Source organism: Prinia subflava, chromosome 12, assembly GCF_021018805.1.
Source record: "Prinia subflava isolate CZ2003 ecotype Zambia chromosome 12, Cam_Psub_1.2, whole genome shotgun sequence".
Classification (NCBI taxonomy): Eukaryota; Metazoa; Chordata; class Aves; order Passeriformes; family Cisticolidae; genus Prinia; species Prinia subflava.
In genome coordinates, this window is record NC_086258.1 from 1,575,660 (window position 1) to 1,592,861 (window position 17,202).

Below are 17,202 nucleotides of genomic sequence, written 5' to 3' on the forward strand. Positions count from 1 at the left end.
GGGTGCTAGAAGAGACTGTAAAATCCAGGATGTGCCGTAGGGGTGAGCACAGCAGACGCTTCTGACTGGGAAGGCTGTCTAGCCCTGGGTGATGGTGACACCCTGAGAATGAGAGAATTTCGCTTGTGCAGATGTCTGGGAAGTGTTCCGGGCTGTTCTGGCGCTGTGGTTGGGAAAGGCTGGCGTTCCCATGAGAGACAAGGCAGAAGGCTCTGGGAAAAGCAGTGTCCAGGCTGTCCCTGGCTCAGGAGTGCAGGGCAGTGCTGAGGGCTGCACCCCCAGAGGAGGGAAACTCGCTGTGTTCTCCAGGTCAGCCCAGTTCCTGCCCTGCTCCTCTGCCCAAACCCTCACAGCCAATTCCCAGAGCCTTCCTTGCGTTGTTAAGGTTGGAAAAATCCCCAAGATCATGAAGTCCAACCATTCCCCCAGTTCCACATGATCACCACTAACCCATGTCCCCAGGTGCCACATCCACACATTTTTCAAACACTTCCAGGCATGGTGACTCCACCACTGCCCTGGGCAACCTGTGCCAGTGCTTGACTTCCCTTGCAGTGAAGGTTTTCCTAATACCCAGCTAAGCTTCCCCTGGCACAGCTTGAGGCTATTCCCTCATGTCCTGTCACATCTTACCTGGGAGAGGAGACCGAGTCCCACCTTGAATTTCCTACAAAGTGCAGCGGAACAGGAGGGATAAGGGACTGCTGAGTCACAGCCCAGATTCTGCACTGAGGTACCCACCCTGTTCCTGCCCTTCTGCCTCCATCTCCTCCAGACACACTTGGAATAACTGTTTCCCTTCAATCCCTGTCATTTTGCTCCTAGCCCAAGGGCTAATTCCTGCTTGTTCCTCATCCTCCCTGCCCAAGCTATCTCTGTCCTCTCCCAGATCTCTTGGCTTCCTTGTTGTCTCTTGGGCTGCACTGAGCTGTGCTGCTCCTTCCCATGACCTGCTGCTGTGTGGGAGTGAGAATAAAGGAGCTTGCAAACCCGAAGGATGAATTTTTCCTGTTGGTTTTCAGCTGTCCTCAGCTAATCTGAATTTGGGGAGAGCTGCTTGTGCTGCCCTGCACACTGAGGGCTGTGGGTCGATCAGGTCAGGTCTGCTGTCGATGGAGGGATGTGATTTGTATTGACTTCTCCCTCAGAAGGATGGACAAGTCCCTTTTTAAAGGAAAACATTGCCTTTTTGTGAAAGGATATCTGGTGTATGTAATAAAAAACTCGGTGGAAATTTCAGTTCTGAGCTCGGATCCCAAATTGATGTTCCTTGGACGTTGCCATGACTGCGACAGAGTGACTCATCCTGTTCTGGGGAGCAGCTTTGCTTGTTGTACAAAGTCACCAGGGAAATAATTTTCCCTATCTATACATACCAAGGCTGTAAGGTTTGCTCCAGCAAACAAGACAAATAATATTTCCCGGTAATAGGAGCAGCCAACTGGAAAATGAGACCAATAGGTTCTATTCTTAGTTCCATCATTAACCTTGGACATATTTTGTAACTTAGCTGGAGCTCTCCTTAGCTGCCTGTAAAGCAGAAAAAGTTATAAATACAGGAGATGGTTTTAGTAAGTAATTAAAATTCTGATGCTTAAGTGCTTCAGAAGTGTAAAATGTTCACAGCACCTCCCGAAACTGCTGAAGGAAAGTCCTGCTGTGGTGCTGCAGGTTTGGGTGAAGCCTGTGAGCTAGGTATAGCAAATATGCTCTGGGGGCAGATGATCTCCTTTAGCAAGGGCCATCAGTCTCTATTTTCGTTACGAGTTCCCTGTTTCCCTGAATTCTCCCTGTGGCTGGTGTGGTTTTCTGTAGCCACATGTGGTGCCTTTGGGGAATCCCAGAGCCTTGGAGCTTGGTGGTGCTGAAGTGGCCACACGAGTTGTGTGGTTGGTGATGATCAGATTCTGTTGCATTTTGGAGAAAGGGAGGCATTTTAGAGCCTGTCTGAGATCCCAGGGTAAGGCAGGAGGCTGGGAGCTTTCCTGCTGTCCCCCCCACATCAGTGGCAGTGGGCATGGGCGCTGTGCCTGCTCTTGGGGCGAGGAAGAGGCACTTCCAAGGGCTTTATCCTGATCACTGAGGAGGTGTTCATGTGGCACCTTCAGGAGCTTGCAGTCATGGCTATGGGGTAGAACTGGTGGGGGATGCCCCTGGATCCCTGCAATTGTCCAAGGCCAGGTTGGATGGGGCTCTGAGCAACCTGGGATAGCAGAAGGTGTCCCTGCTCTCTGCAGAGGTGGGACAGGATGGGCTTTAAAAATCTTATCCACCCCAAACCATGCCATGAAATCCCTGAAATCACCTTGCTAACTCTTTTTCTGTGCTCCACTACAAGTCACCCTTGGGTGGGAAGCCTCCTGGCTGTTTGCTCTTCCCCCTTTTCCCATAAAGGACTTAAAATCTATCAGTGCTTCATACACAGCATTTCACAGTGCAGGAGAATTTACTGCAGCAGATTTCATTTTTAAGACAGGATGTATAAATGACTCAGGTGGGCATCCTGACCTGCCTTGATGCCTACATGGCCCTTTATTTGAAAGATGCATCCTGAAGTGCCTGTTCCTGTGGGAACAGTGTGTTTATCCAGGATCCCAGGTAACCTGGCTGCTGCTTGGTGTGCTTGTTAACCTTGGAGAACTTTTGTTGTGGCAGTCTTGGGGTTTTTTATGTACTCCTGAGCTGTTTTGACCTTGAATTATTTGTCTGGGGGAGAATATTTAATGATTGCTCTGTTAATCCTTCATGCATTTAAATAACTCTTTTCCTTATTTGGTAAAACATCTGTAGAGCTTTCAGACTAAATGCTGCATTTTCCATGTCTGTCACTTTTTGATATTGCAAGGATTAGTCTTCTGCTACCCCACTTGTCAGGAATTATTGATTGGTCATGTTGGAGAGAGGCTTGTCAGTTTGGAGATGCATTTGGCTATTGGAATATTAGTTTATATTGATGTGAGTCCTGCTGGAAAAACAGCTGGGAGCACATCTGCCTTCAAACATTAATGACTAGGCAAACATGATTTGAGGGGGAAAGCAATTTCTTAGGTAGTTTGTTTTGATTCTGCAGGTGTTTAGGGCCTGTGTTTATCCCCCTTTTTTTTCCTCCAAATATTTTTAATTGGCTGCTGTAAACCATTTACCAGGATTGGGGAAGGATCTGTGTGAATAGAGACTTGAACCTTTTTCAACCTTCAGCACCTACGAAAGGTGCAGCACCCGCGAGCAGTGAGAGTACTTGGAGGGGCAGGTGCACTGCAGGGAGAAATGAGGAGAGCTGAAAATGCAATTTGACATGTTTCCCAAATAATCAGGGTTTTTTGTCCTTTTTTTTTTCCCCAAAGCAAGTTAAATCCTGCCTGTTCTGAGATTGTTTTGTTTTCTTGTTTTTCCAAATTAAAGTAAAACAAGGTAGGAAAAACCAAGACAAATGATCAGTCACCACGTATTACAGCCAGGCAAGAAGCTACAGCTGCAAACCCTTGACTCTCTGTGGCTCAGCTTCAGGGAACATCTTTAAAAACTTTGAAATTCTCCATGTGGATGCTCTACTTTCAGTACATTCTGCCTGAATGTTTCTTTTTTTCCCTTTCTCTCCCAGGTTGTGACCAGACTTATTCACTTGCTGGGCGAGAAGATTCTTGGCAGCCTGCAGCAGGGAGGTAAGACTCATTCCTGGACTATTCCCATTGATGCTGGGGCTTCCTTGGAGCCAGATTTGCATCCTTAAATTTGGAAACAGGCAGTGCATACTTGGAAAGGAAATTCTTTGCTAAATTTCAGGAGAAGAGAAAGCCTCAGGGAGAACTTGGAGCCCATTCCAGTGCCAAGAGGGGCTCCAGGAGAGCTGGAGAAGGACTGGGGACAAGGAATGGAGGGACAGGACACAAGGAATGGCTTCCACTGCCAGAGGGCAGGGATGGATGGGATATTGGGAGGAAATTCTTCCCTGGGAGGGTGGGCAGGCCCTGGCACAGGGTGCCCAGAGCAGCTGTGGCTGCCCCTGGATCCCTGGCAGTGCCCAAGGCCAGGCTGGACATTGGGGCTGGGAGCAGCCTGGGACAGTGGGAGGTGTCCCTGCCCATGGCAAGGGGTGGGAAGTGAATGATTTTAAGGTCCCTTCCAGCCCAAACCAGTCTGGGATGCTGTGGTCTGTCACAGCTGTAGGTGTAAGGGGATGGTGATTTTATTCTATCTGTGCACACATGTTGGTTTTGGCAGAGCGTGGCTGACTGGGTGTGGGAATGGGATGATTTGCAATGAGATACAGAAGTGTTGCTGCCTGTGTGCAGTGAAATTTCCCTGGAATTTCTTGCCAAAGCAATGTAAAGGGAGCATTGGAAATAGCATCTGTAATGGGCTGGAATCAGAGCACTGTGCTGAACAGCAGCACAGACTGATTTAAGATGCCTGGATTTGCAGTATTTTAATAAATAGTCGGGAGGAAATGGCCTGCCATGGGTTGGTTCTGAAGCTTTGTGTTTGTGGCAGCACCAACACAAAGTCTCTTTTGAAGGGAGTAGGAGGGAATTCTCCCAGTTTTCTTGAGCAGCATTTGAAAGCAAACAGATGCCCATTAACTACTGAGGGTGTTGTGGGGCTCTTTGATGCTGAGGATTGTTTGGGTTTTGTTTGGTTGGGGGCTTTAAATTACTTCAGTTGCTGGTTTTGCCAAATTCCAAGGAGACTGAAAATGAAGGTCACCCACTTTCCTGTTTCAGAGCAGGCTGGGGAACGGAATCTGCTCTTTCTTCTCCTGCTCAGCTTTCTGGGCTCAACCACTCGTGCACAAATGCCTGGTGATGGTTGTACTTAAACTTGTGTGCCTGCTGAAATGCCTCTGTGGCCCGGGGCAGAGCCTGCACTGCCTGGGAAACAGGGCAGAATGGGGGAAACAGAAAGTGGGAGGAAAATTAGTGAGAGTAACAAGAGTTCAATCAGAGAAACACCATTGAAGTTCTGAGGAGGGAAGGGCTGTGGAGATGAAGGGGTTGAGCTGTGATGTGTAACCTGTTTGAACCTACAGATATCTTCTTGAAGATCACCAGAAGGAGGGAGAAAACTATTTAATGTTCTGTGCAGGGCTGTTTCAGAAGATTTGAAATGAATAACTCAAATGCTGAATATATTTCAAAACAATTTTATCTGATATTTCTTTGTGTCCTGCAGTGGTCTGTCACTCTGGTACTGAGCCTTTGAATGGATTTGCACAGGGGATATAGAATATATCCACATGCCCAGCTCAAGAATTCATCTTGATGGTACTTCTTAGGCCTTTGCTGGGTAAAATGAGATAAGCAGGATGTGAAATCCCAACTTAAATTCAAAATTTTTTTATGTTCTCGGAGCTGAGTTGACAGGCATTAGCAGCAGAGTGAGATTTTCTGAGAAGGCTCAACTAAAGAGAAAAAAGAGTATCAGAACAAGAACAGTTTGTAGAACATTGACCTTTACCTGCTCTAAGCTGTCTGGGAAGATCTTGATCTTCCTCACATACATTGCAGATTTCTGTCAGAAACTGTTTTTCCTCTGCTTATACTCACCAAATTGTATTAGAGATAGTTCCCAGGTACTTGGCAGCTACTTCAGAGGTTCCGTATTTTAATACTCCTAAGCTCATATCTGTAAAGGTCTGCATCTTGCAGAGAAGGGAAAACAAGTAGAGATGCACATTTTCTATAGGAGCTTCATTGAAAACAGCTATTTCCTTCCTTGCTTAGGAATACCATAAGAAAAGGATTGTTAAGTTTTGGAGTATTTTAATACTGACAACATTTTGTCAGTATTTGGGGGTTTGTTTGTTAAGTTTGGGGGGGGGGGTTGTTAGTTAAGCTAATTCCTCTTGTGAGCTAAATCAGTTCCAAAGTTGTGGTAAAGGAATTTTAAGTGCCTTTTTATATCTTTGTCTTCCTGGGTCAGGTAAATCCATGTTTCATTTAACATATTCCTGGCGTATTTTTAACATTGCCTAACTTCAACCCACATATGCTGTATCAGCAGCCAAAAATGATGGAAGCTGATCTTCATCCTCTTAAATTAAATATGTGGGAACTCTGCTCTCACATGCTGTGGAGGTTTGTGTTACATTCCTCTGACACGGAGCAGCTTGGTGACACAGTGACACTTTCCCTCCTGCCTGAAGGTGACATTCCATTTTTTGCAGCCTGGCTGACTGATGGCAGGTGTTTTCTCTGTGCACAGGTCACCCCCTTGGACTGCACAGCTCCAGCAGCAAGTGGGACGCAGGGAATCCTGCCAGCAACCTGTCCACGGTGGCGATCATGCCGGTGTCCGAGGAGGTGCCGCTGACAGCCTTCACCCTGGAGCTGAAGCACGCCCTCAGTGCTGTGGGTGAGTGTTCCCCTGCTGGCATCACAGCAAACAAACCCTGCTGGGCATTCCAGAGGGGCATGGCCAGCTACTGACACCTGTCAGAGGGGGGTCCGTGCTGTGTTAGGGGGTAGCAGTACCTGGGGATGGCCACAGGGCTGGGGAGGAGGTTTGGAGAGAATCCTGTGGCCTGAAGAAAAAGGAGGGAGAGGGACTTTTTATATGGCCCACAGGACAGTGGAGAATGGTTATAAACTCGGGTCAGAAATTAGGGAGAAAGTCTTGTGAGGGTGGGGAGGCCCTGGCATGGGTTGCTCAGAGAAGCTGGGACTGCCCCTGGATTCCTGGAAGCGTCCAAGGCCAAGCTGGAACAACATGGGATAGAAGAAGGTGTCCATGGAGAGGTAATCTTTAAAGCCATTTCCAACCCAAACCGTTCTGTGATTCTGCAGCAGTGGCCAGCCTTTTTCATGCTTCCTGCTTCTCTATTCCCATCCTTAACGTGCATTTAATTATAGTGGAAAACTTTTTTGTCTTAATGATTTGGAAATACTCGCCAGCCTCTCTGGCCCTTGTCCTGGCTGCCCTCAGCTCCCCGTAGTCACTCCAGCAGACAGATCCCACACCAGGGCACTGTTCCCACAGCACCTGAGTCTGATTCTCTCCAGCTCATTGGTGAGAGTCTGTCAGGCCTCTTCAGCTGAAAAGCTTCATCCAGCAAAGGGTTTCTTAGGCAGTTTCTGTGTGTTGTGGCTGCACATGAGTGGTAAGCATAAGACTTGGTGGAAGATGCTCATGGAGGAGATCCAGACTGGCACTAGAAATCCAAAGTTTAGTCTGAGATCATTGTCCCATTTGTTGCCAGCTCGTTTGTCTGTCTCATGCCCACAAAACCATGTGTTCAGCTCACAGCTGAGTCATTAATTGCTTTATCCATGGGTGAAGTTGCTTGTGCAAATTCCAGTTCCTCACAAAACCCATGTATTTAGTTCAGAATTCATTTTGTGTTCATTAGTGGTGTTTGACATTTCCTAAACATCCTCTTTTCATCCTCAAATGCTGTTACAGACCTCTTGAGTGAATCTCCTGTAGTCCTTTGAGAAATTATTAGTCTGCTCTCTCATGGCTTATTTAAAAGTACAGGTTATGTGATGCTTGAGGTGTAACCACTTACATTGATTGGTAATTTTCTCTCTGACTTCTGATGTCTGGAGCTGACACTCCTGTTAGTGCTTAAAAATCTTCTGGGTGAACAGGCACTGGAGAAAACCAGTGGTGCTTGAACTCTTTAACTTTCTGAAGCCTGAATTTGTGTGCAACTTATGGTGGGGACTTGTTACAGTGAGAACTAATTTGTGGGTGTTTGAAGATCCCTCTTATTTTGGAGATGGGAGAAAAATGTTACATCCATAATGGAGCTGTGTTGCTAATGGGGACTCCTTAGGGATCACTGCCAGCTTGTTTTGATGTGTGACTACACTAAGAGCCTGTAAATAAAACAAACAGAAACTTAAGTAGGTAGATGGACTGTTGACAATAAAAATACCTATTTGGGCTGAAAGCAGCAGGCAGGTGCCAAGGGGGGTTTGGTGGGGTCACTCGGCCTTTCCTCCTTCACCCCTTCCCTTTCTTTCCCTGGGCTGACGCCTGTGCAGTGCTTGGCAGCTCGAGATGGTTCTGTACACCCTTGGCACCTGAAGTTGTTGCCAAAAGGGAGCAGACGGCTGCAGTGGGAAGAGGAAAGTGTTGTGGGAAAACACAGGGAGCCATCTGCTCCCAGCACCGCTGGCACAGGAGCTCCGCGGCCCCGCAGCCGCCGCGCCCGGCCCGAGCTCCCGCAGCCCCTCAGAGCTCCCGGGCAGGGCAGAACCTCTGCACACTGTGCTGGGGCTGCTGGCAGCCTGCAGCTGGGCTTTCTTTATTTAACACAAGCAACGTTTTCTTTTTGCCTCTTTTTTTTTTTTCTTTTTAACTTGTAGCTTTTGTATTTCCTCCTCTTCCCTGTGGCTGAGGGATGTTTGGGTGTTTCTCCTCAGTGCTCACACAGTGCTGGGAGCCATGTGCAGGTGCTGCTTTGCTTTCAGGGAAGGGGATGGGTTTTGGAATGATTTTTTTTTTCTTCTGACTTCCTGCAACAAAATATAAACTGAGTAGTGAAGTGAAATTTTGATTTGTTTTCAGGTTGTTTTCCTATTCACTTGCACATTTGGTATGAGGGGAACTGCTGCCCAGAGCAGCTGTGGCTGCCCCTGGATCCCTGGGAGTGTCCCAGGCCAGGCTGGACAGGGCTTGGAGCAGCCTGGGACAGTGGAAGGTGTCCCTGCCCATGGCAGGGGTGGGATGGGATGAGTTTTAAGGTTCTTTCCAGCCCAAACCATTCCATGATTCCCTGTGGAAAGGTTTGCACTGGGCCTTGCTGAGCAGCAGTTGCCACCTGAGCCATTCCCTGAGCTCCAGATGGGCTCATCAGCACCTGAGCTTGGGTGTAAACTGGGGTCAGACCTGCCCTCCTTTATGGAAATGGGAGCTGTTAATGTGCTTGACAAGGCTTAATTGAAAATCTTCTCTGAAGGGAACTCTCCGTTTGGAAATTTGCTTTGAAGATTTGCTGCTATCCATGTCTTTTTGGATTTATCTTTGTGGTTTATTTTTTTCCTTGAACCGACCTTTTTTCTAATTGTGAGTTAAATGGCAGCATCCGATTGCAATACTTGACTTAACATTTAATCCATACTTAACATTTGATCCACATAATTTCATTGCTCAGGGCTTCAAATATGTTACAGAGCCGTGGAGAGCAGCCTTAATATGTGGGGAGAGCAGCTGGTTTTAGCTTTCTTTTGCAACTTAATATATTTATTATAGAAAATTCCTTTCCCTTCCTGTTAATATGTACTTAGCTGGATATTTGCAGTGTTGCCTTGAATTCCCCTGCTGCAGGTTGGGGATATGAGGATAGAAGGAATCAGGAGGATGCAGGCAGGAACACTGAGAGTATTGCAAGAATCATCAGCTGCTGCAGCTCTGGGAAGGAGCCTGGCCTTGGGATGTGGGCTGACCCCAGTGCTGGTGGGAATGCAGGCTGGGCTGTAATGATGCTTTAGCTTTCATATTTTCATGTTCTGTGCTGCCCAGGGGTGCAGCTCTGAGCTCACAGTCAGGGTCACTCAGCTCTTCACAGAGCAGGGACACAAAACAAATCCTTTTGCTGCTGAGGACCAAGGACAACTTTCAGCCCAAAAGCACAAACAAGGGTGGCTGGAGGGAGGAACAAGAAGGATGGGACCTCACAACCTGGAGCTGTAATTGGACAATTAAACCCCAATATGCAAATGGACCAAAACTTACAAAAATGTAAGATCTTATGACCGGTCAGCCATTCTGTGACCATTCTTAGTCCACCCTGGGTGTAGCCCTAGCCAGGCTCCTGTCCTGCCCAAGGTGTATCTTAAAGGCCTTTCAGTAAATATCTACTTTATTCTCTGGCTCTGTCCAGTCTCTGTTTCAGTCAGCCTTCCCAAGGCTTCAGTAACACAGTATAACACTGAAGAAGTGTTTTTCCTTTTCCTGGAATTGGCATGAAGGCTGTGGGCAGTGCTTGGAGTTGGAGCTGGTTGCAGATGAATCTATTCAACAGGATTTTGGGGCTTGTTTTGGTAATTTTTATCTACTTTGGTATTATTAAAGGGATATAAAAGTAATGACAACTAGAAAATCTCAGTCTGATAGTGAGTAATTACTGTCCACAAAAACTGGAAAAGTATTCAGAATCTTCCTTCCCCTGGAAAAAAAAAATCTGGTTTTGCCTGTAATGAGACAGGACTTAGTGGTTTCACTGCTTAATTCTTTTTTGTAGGTTTGATTAAATTTTTTTCAATTTTTTTAAAATGTTTGGTTTGTGATGGGAACAGCTCAGGTGAGCAGCCTGCTCTCCATCAGGGGTGCATTCTGCACAGAGGGAGCACCAGCGTGTGGGACCACCTACAGCTTTCCCCAACCCATTTGTGCTGGTTTCTTTGACATTTGGTGTTTCTGTGATTTATGATAATTCACATATTGTTTCAGACAGTGTGATTGTGTCCCAGTTAAATGCTAAAGGATATTTGTGCTTCCATGGAGCTTCCAATCACAGAATGGTCTGGGTTGGAAGGGACCTTAAAGCTCACCCAGTGCCACCTCCTGCCATGGGCAGGGACACCTTCCACTGTCCCAGGCTGCTCCCAGCCCTGTCCAACCTGGCCCTGGGCACTTCCAGCGATCCAGGGGCAGCCACAGCTGCTCTGGGCACCCTGTGCCAGGGAACGATTCCTTCCCGGTATCCCATCCATCCCTGCCCTCTGGCAGTGGAAGCCATTCCCTGTGTCCTGTCACTCCAGACACCTGTAAATCTTCTCTCTCCATCTTTCCTGTACCTTCAGACATTGGAAGGCTGCAGTGAGGTCACCCCAAAGCTTCTCCTCTCCAGGTGAACACTCCCAGCTCTCCCAGCCTTTCCTCCCAGCAGAGCTGCTCCATCCCTCTGATCCCCCTGTGCCTCCTCTGGGTCTCTGCAGCAGCTCCAGGTCCTTGCAGTGCTGGGCCCAGGGCTGGGGCAGCTCTGCTGCTGTCACAAGCTGTGTGATGAAAGATTTATTTGGGAGCTGGCAGCAGCAGCTGGACCTGCCTTCACCTTGAGACAGAGAGAGAACGAGAACTGCTCTGAGCTCTGTGGGCAGAGCAGGAGGTCCTGCAGGGCACAGTGACCCCGGGGCTGCAGCCCTGCTGTCCCTTGGCTGTGCTGCAGACTCCAGTGTGACAGCCCTTCCTCTCAGCCTGGGGCTCCAAGGAGGGAGGCTGTGGAATATCCAACTTCCAGAAAGCAGGAACAGAATTTTCCAGCTGTGAACTGGAATGCCAGGAAGGATGGGCAGATTCTTCTGCTGTGCAATTCATCCTGCTGATGAATTCTGGTCAGTTCATAATGTCTGTTTTTATTATTGATTCTTTTCCTCTTAATCCTGAGAGAGCTGAGAGCATCTTTTGATAAGAAGTTCTTCTGCAGTATTCAGATTTTTCAAAAGTATTTGGCTGACTGTTTTCTTGTTCTTTACTGAGACCAGCTAAAAGACACCACATGGCTGTGCAAATTCTGTTTCCATGTGGGAGCCCTCTGATCTCATAGAATTTCAAACTGAAGCAGGGAGGGATTCAAATCCAACATATGTGTCTCTCTCATTTCTTTCTGCCCTTTAAATTTTCCTTCTTTTCAGTTCTAAAAATGTATAATGTATTGGAGAGCTCACTGAAAAATCTTTGCTAATAATTTATTGGTGTTTTTAATTACAGTTCTGCCTGTCTTTACACACAGATTAGAATTAAATGTGAAATGTTCACTGTGGTGCCTGAACCCTGGCACAATTTAGTATTTTTTTGCTCGGCGAGATCCTCTGACATCCAACTCATTTATCAGTTATGTGACTTTGCCACATAATTCTGTAGACTTTTATTAGGCCAAAATTAAATTTTCTGTTAATGGAGTCTAAGCAAGTAAATTTGCTCTGCTAAAATTTTTCCACGGTGCATTTTGTACTGGCCTTGTGTTTTGATGTGGGTGTGTTTTTCTGGTGAGGTGGATTTGAAACCATTTCTGAGCCTCAGAAATTACTCTCTGCCCTCTGGGCCGCTCATTTCCCGAGACAACTTTTGCACTATGTTTCATTAGACTTAGAACTAGGACACCTGTACTCCTGCTCCTGCATGTATTAGGAAATATTGGTGTTCTGTGGAAAAAAATGACCAAAGTGAGTTTCTTGCTCACTGGCAAGAAAGGGAGGTTTTATGTCTCGTGTGATGTTTTTTGCCCTCTCTGAGGAGGAGGTTGGAAGCTTTGCTGCAGCCCTTCTGTTCAGTGCCCTTGTTGGTTAGCAGAGAAAATGAACCAGACCTCTGGTATTTGCCAGCTTTTCCTTCCCTTCCCTTCTCTTTCATGGAATTCTCAGTTCTGTACTGAAGAACAGATGGCTCTGGAGCACAGCTTTGGGTGCTCCAGGAGGCTTTCCCAGAACCCACCATCCCTGGGCCTGGGGTGAGGCCACTGCCTGCAGTTCTCTCGCCTGAAGCACAGAAAAGCTGGCCTTAGGATCCCTGTGAGCTCCTGGCTGACAGAAGAATCCCCCAGGCTACTGGATGTCACCACCTCAGGGTTAGAAATCCAAAAGGTTGAGCAAGCTGTGGATTGCTGGAGGCTCGGGGAATGGCACTCAGTTTTCCTTGCTCTGATACTCCTCCCCAGCAATCTGCTGCTGGCTGCTGTCAGAGACACACAGGGCTTGGAGAAATATCCCGTGTTACCTCACATCACCTCTCCTGTTCTTCGCTTTGAGCTGTTCTCATCCTACTGACAGAACACTGAGGGGTGCAGGGAAGTGTCCCTGCTGCCCCTGAGGCTGATGCCAGGTTTGGGGAGGGGTGGTTAGAGGTGTGTGACTGTGACAAAGCACTTTAGGATGTACCAGCACATTGGCCTGGTCACTGCTGCCTGCAGGTGTGGCTGTTTGAGCCTGTGGATTTGAATCATCACAGAATCCTGGAATGGTTTAGGTTGGAAGGGACCTTACAGCCCATCTCACCCCACCCCTTGCCATGGGCAGGGACACCTTCCACTATCCCAGCTTGCTCCAAGCCCTGTCCAACCTGGCCTTGAACCTCCAGGATGGGAATGATATTTTTTCATGACTTGGTTGCTTGCAGCAGTTTAGTTGAAATAACACTTTTGTTGGTTCTGTTTTCTGAGCTCACATATGTTGGTGTTCTTGGTCGCATTAATGGAGGGGTTTTAATGGCTGATTAATTGGGAGCGTGCTAGAGACTAGGAGTACAGAGCAGATGGTTGGTATTTCTGAGACAAAACAAGCTGGTTCTGTTGGAAGCATCACTGTGTTCCATGCTGGGGATGAGTGAAGGTCTGGGAATCTTTGTCCCGTGTCCCTGGCATGTGGAGGATGCTGGGCAGGCTCCTCCTGAGCTGACACAGCCAGGGTCTGTCTGGGCACCCTTGTGTGTCCTGGTCTGTGAACTGCTGCTTTCCCACATCAGAAGTGAGGTTTGGATATGATTTCTAAGTCTCTCCAGAGCTCTTCTGGTGTTTCCTGGACTCGTGTTGTCCACGGTCAAGGTGCCTGTGGCTGAAGGAGCGCAGAGATCCACCCCAGCCCTTCAGACTCTGCCTCTCTCCTTGGGTGGAAGCTGTTCTGGCTGCAGGTCACTGGCTCTGATGGTGTCCCCTGGGTTCAGTGGTGTCCCCCTGGGGCCTGGGCCCCAGGGCATCACCAGGGGCTGATGCTGCTGGACCTCAGTGCCCGGGGTAGGGGGCTAAAGCCAGAGGTGCCCACGCTGTTCCCTTGGTGTTGTCTCTCTTACTTAGCATTTTTGTTGCATTCCTCAGCTCATTTGGCATTCCAGGCTGTTTGTTTTTGCCTGCTAAACTGCCACCACTGCCAGAAAGCTTTGTAAGCCACATACCCTGGAACACAAGTTTAATCCACCTAACTTTCCTATTAAATGAGAACTCTGGCACGTTAATGAACACTGATGATCACTGTGCTGCTGAGTGCTTGCAGGATTGCCCTGCACTCTGGCCCTTGCTGTTCTCCTGTGCAGTGCCATCAGTATTCCCTCAGGAGATCTCTCCTATCCCATTGTGCCATTTCAAAGCTGTACCAGACCAACACTGACAGTGTGACAGGTACTGACACTGACAGGCAGTGAATCAGATAAAAGAATCTGCCAGTGTTAAAGATGTGGTGATAACCCCCACCCTAACACTGGAGCTGTTCCCTGCTGCTGGATGGCTCAAGGGGCAGCAGAGGGAGGAGGGGATGGCAGGCCAAGCCCAGATCTGCCCTGGGAATGCTGCTCATTCCTTCTGCTCGGGACTTGTGGCTTTCATAGGAACCAACTTCCAGAACTTTTATTGGAGGTTGGGGAAGTCAAATTCTGTCCTTGAGTTATCCTCCTCTCTGTGCTTCCTCACCAGCTCTTACCTTTTGCTCTCTGCTTGTGGGATACTTTTGTCCATTTCTGTTTGCTCTATGTTGATAATCAGTGTAGCAAGGAGCAAATGTTATTTGGGTTTTGAAAAGGACAAGATGAAAAATGACACTTGGGAACTTCTAAGTCTTAAGAGTCAATTAAAACAGTGTGAAGCCTTTGCAGCAGAACTTGGACACTGAGGGGGGAGATGAGTTGCCCCTGAAGGTCAGGATGGCCAGTTCCAGGTCTGTACCTGTGGGTTTTGCTTTCTGAACACAGAAGTGTGAATTTGTGACCTTCTCCCATGTTGGTTGTTCACAGTTCCTTGATTTTTACTGAACACATTATAACCTTGCCTTGAGACTCTTCACATAATGAAGTGTTTTGTTACTTAGTACATAAATTTCAGTTCTGTTGTTAATGAAACAATGAGGGATTGCACAATGAAAACATGAATGCAACTGCTCTGTCATGTTCTGTAAATATGAATTTGTCTCTCAGTAAGAGACAGGTCATATTTTCTCTAGGTGCGCAGTTATTCCCTTAAGTTTTCTTTTCTTTGCATTTTTTTAATTTAGCTGCAGTCACTTTGCAACTTCCACCACATCTGGCACAAATTGCTGCTGCAATAGAATTGCTAATAAGAAAATTAAACTAAAGTGCCTGTAAGAAGCTTTATGTGCACCAAAATTCAGTTCAGATCTAAGGTTGTTGCCAGATGTGTCTGTGTAAGTAGTGGAGTTTGACTGTGCCCTACAGATTTGGGAATGTTTTTGGGGTTCCTGTTTTCATGTTGAGTAAGGAGTAGTGAAACTGCGGAGATCTTGAGGATTCACCTGGGGAGTTGGCTCAATGCAAGATGAACAAGTTCTGTATTTTGGAAGGTCAGGGGAACAGCTTTTTTCTTTGAAAACAGGATCCTGGCCTTCTTGTGGCTGTAAGGGTCTGTGAATATTTTGAATGCTGAGTTGGTGAAAATGCAGCTGCAAGAGGAGCTGTCACCAGAGCCAGGCTGGAGGGGGCTTGGAGCAGCCTGGTCCTGTGGAAGGTGTCCCTGCCCATGGATTGGGATGAGCTTTAATGTCCCTTCCAGCTCAAGCCATTGCATGGTTCTGTGATCATAGATGACACTGAGGAATGGGGTAACAGAGCCTGCAGGTTGTGATCAATGCATTAACAGAGCTTTGGGAACAGGTAGAAGTGGAAGATGCATTCCTAGAAAAGTGTGAAAAATTTTGTGAGGACTTTGTGCCAGCTCTGATCAATGCACTGATCCATCACTACCTTCAAAGCAGATTCATGGGATTGAATTCTTGGAATCATAGAATGGTTTGGGTTGGAAGGAACTTTAAAACCCATTCCACCCCCTGCCAAGGCCAGAGACACCTTCCACTATCCCAGGCTGCTCCAAGCCTCATCCAGCCTGGGCTTGGACACTTCCTGGGGTCCATGGGCAGCTGCAGCTTCTCTGGGCAGTTTTCTCCAGGAGCTCAAATTTAGGTGTTCACAGGTGAAATTCCTTGTTCCCCCAGGTCCTGCCCTCCTGCTCACCAGTGACAACATCAAACAGCGCCTGGGCTCTGCTGCTCTGGACAGGTACCTGCCCTCATCACTGCTCAGGGAAATGCAGAGACACTGGACTGTTCCTATAAATACACAGAGTTTGGGAACAAAATCCTGTTCTCCAACATACACTGGGCCTTCTGCTCCAGGTGTTGGAGACAATAATGTTTCAAGAGTATTTGGTGGAGGTGTGGGTGCGTTTTTTCCACAGTTACTTTCTCACTTGTGAACTTGGAAAAGCTGAATTGCTCTGAGTGTGCTCATGCTAAGGGATGCTGTGGAAGCATTAGTGAAGTGAGGCATCACTGTATCCTCCTGCCTTGGTATTTGTCTGATGGTATAAATCCTGGAGAAACAGAGCCAGCAGGAGCTGGGAGCAGGTCCTGGCTCAGCAGGAAATGTCACTCTCTGCCTGTGTGAGATTCCCCTCTCTTCTCTTGGGAGCTGTGATAGGGCACCAGTTGAATTCTCTGTTTCCCTTGTCTGTCCCCAGCCTCCATGAGTACAGACTGACCAGCTGGCTGGGCCAGCAGGAGGACATCCACAGGATTGTGCTGTACCAGGCTGACAGCACCCTGACCCCCTGGACCCAGCGCTGCATCCGCCAGGCCGACTGCATCCTCATCGTGGGGCTGGGGGACCAGGAGCCCACCGTGGGAGAGGTGTGGGGGCTGCTCCTTCCCCTCTTGGCACTGGGAACAGCCCAGGTCACAGCAGCTTGCTTTACACTCGTGTATTTTCCTGGGTTTAACACCCAGTGAGGCATAAATAATGAAATATTCCTGAGAAATGCCTGTTAGGAATAGCAAAAGAATTGCACGAGAATCCTCTGAAATGGCGAGTTTTATGTAGGAGTACTTCCAGCAAAGTTCTTTTCCTCCAAAGGGTCATTTTGGCGAATGGTAAATCAAAAATTGCTTTGAAGCTTTTGTGTTTCTGCCCAGAATTTCTTTGGGTCTCCACACAGAGGGAGAAATTCTTTTCTGCCTGGATGAAATTCATGGTGTGTGCTTAGGAAAAAGTAGATCTAAATTACAGTGTATGAATTATTTATTATATTTTATTACAGATCTTAAGCTGTAAGTTCTTTCTCCTTACCATCTATTTTTATGGGTTTATATTTTATTACCAAAGTCCTCTGATCAGATAAAAATTCTTCAAGAAATTTTAAAAAGGGATCACAGGTGGGGTTTTTTAGGATGGTGAAGTGCTGAGTCTGACCTGCAAAGAGCCTGGGCTGGTCCCACGTGCAGCTTTCGTGTGTGTCTCGTTGTGTGGGCTCTCCCTGTGTGGGAGGCA

At 47.5% G+C, this 17,202-nt stretch overlaps 1 protein-coding gene across 2 annotated transcripts in view; it reads left to right on the forward strand.

Annotated features, from left to right (window-relative positions):
* PNPLA7 (patatin like phospholipase domain containing 7) overlaps nucleotides 1-17,202 on the forward strand; it is a 130,178-nt gene that overhangs the window by 66,269 nt on the left and 46,707 nt on the right. For both annotated transcript variants that reach the window (XM_063409725.1, XM_063409726.1), the window contains exons 21-24: nucleotides 3,602-3,662; nucleotides 6,202-6,351; nucleotides 15,873-15,936; nucleotides 16,397-16,565. In XM_063409725.1, the coding sequence (XP_063265795.1) occupies nucleotides 3,602-3,662; nucleotides 6,202-6,351; nucleotides 15,873-15,936; nucleotides 16,397-16,565 (444 nt within the window). The remainder of the gene's footprint in view (nucleotides 1-3,601; nucleotides 3,663-6,201; nucleotides 6,352-15,872; nucleotides 15,937-16,396; nucleotides 16,566-17,202) is intronic.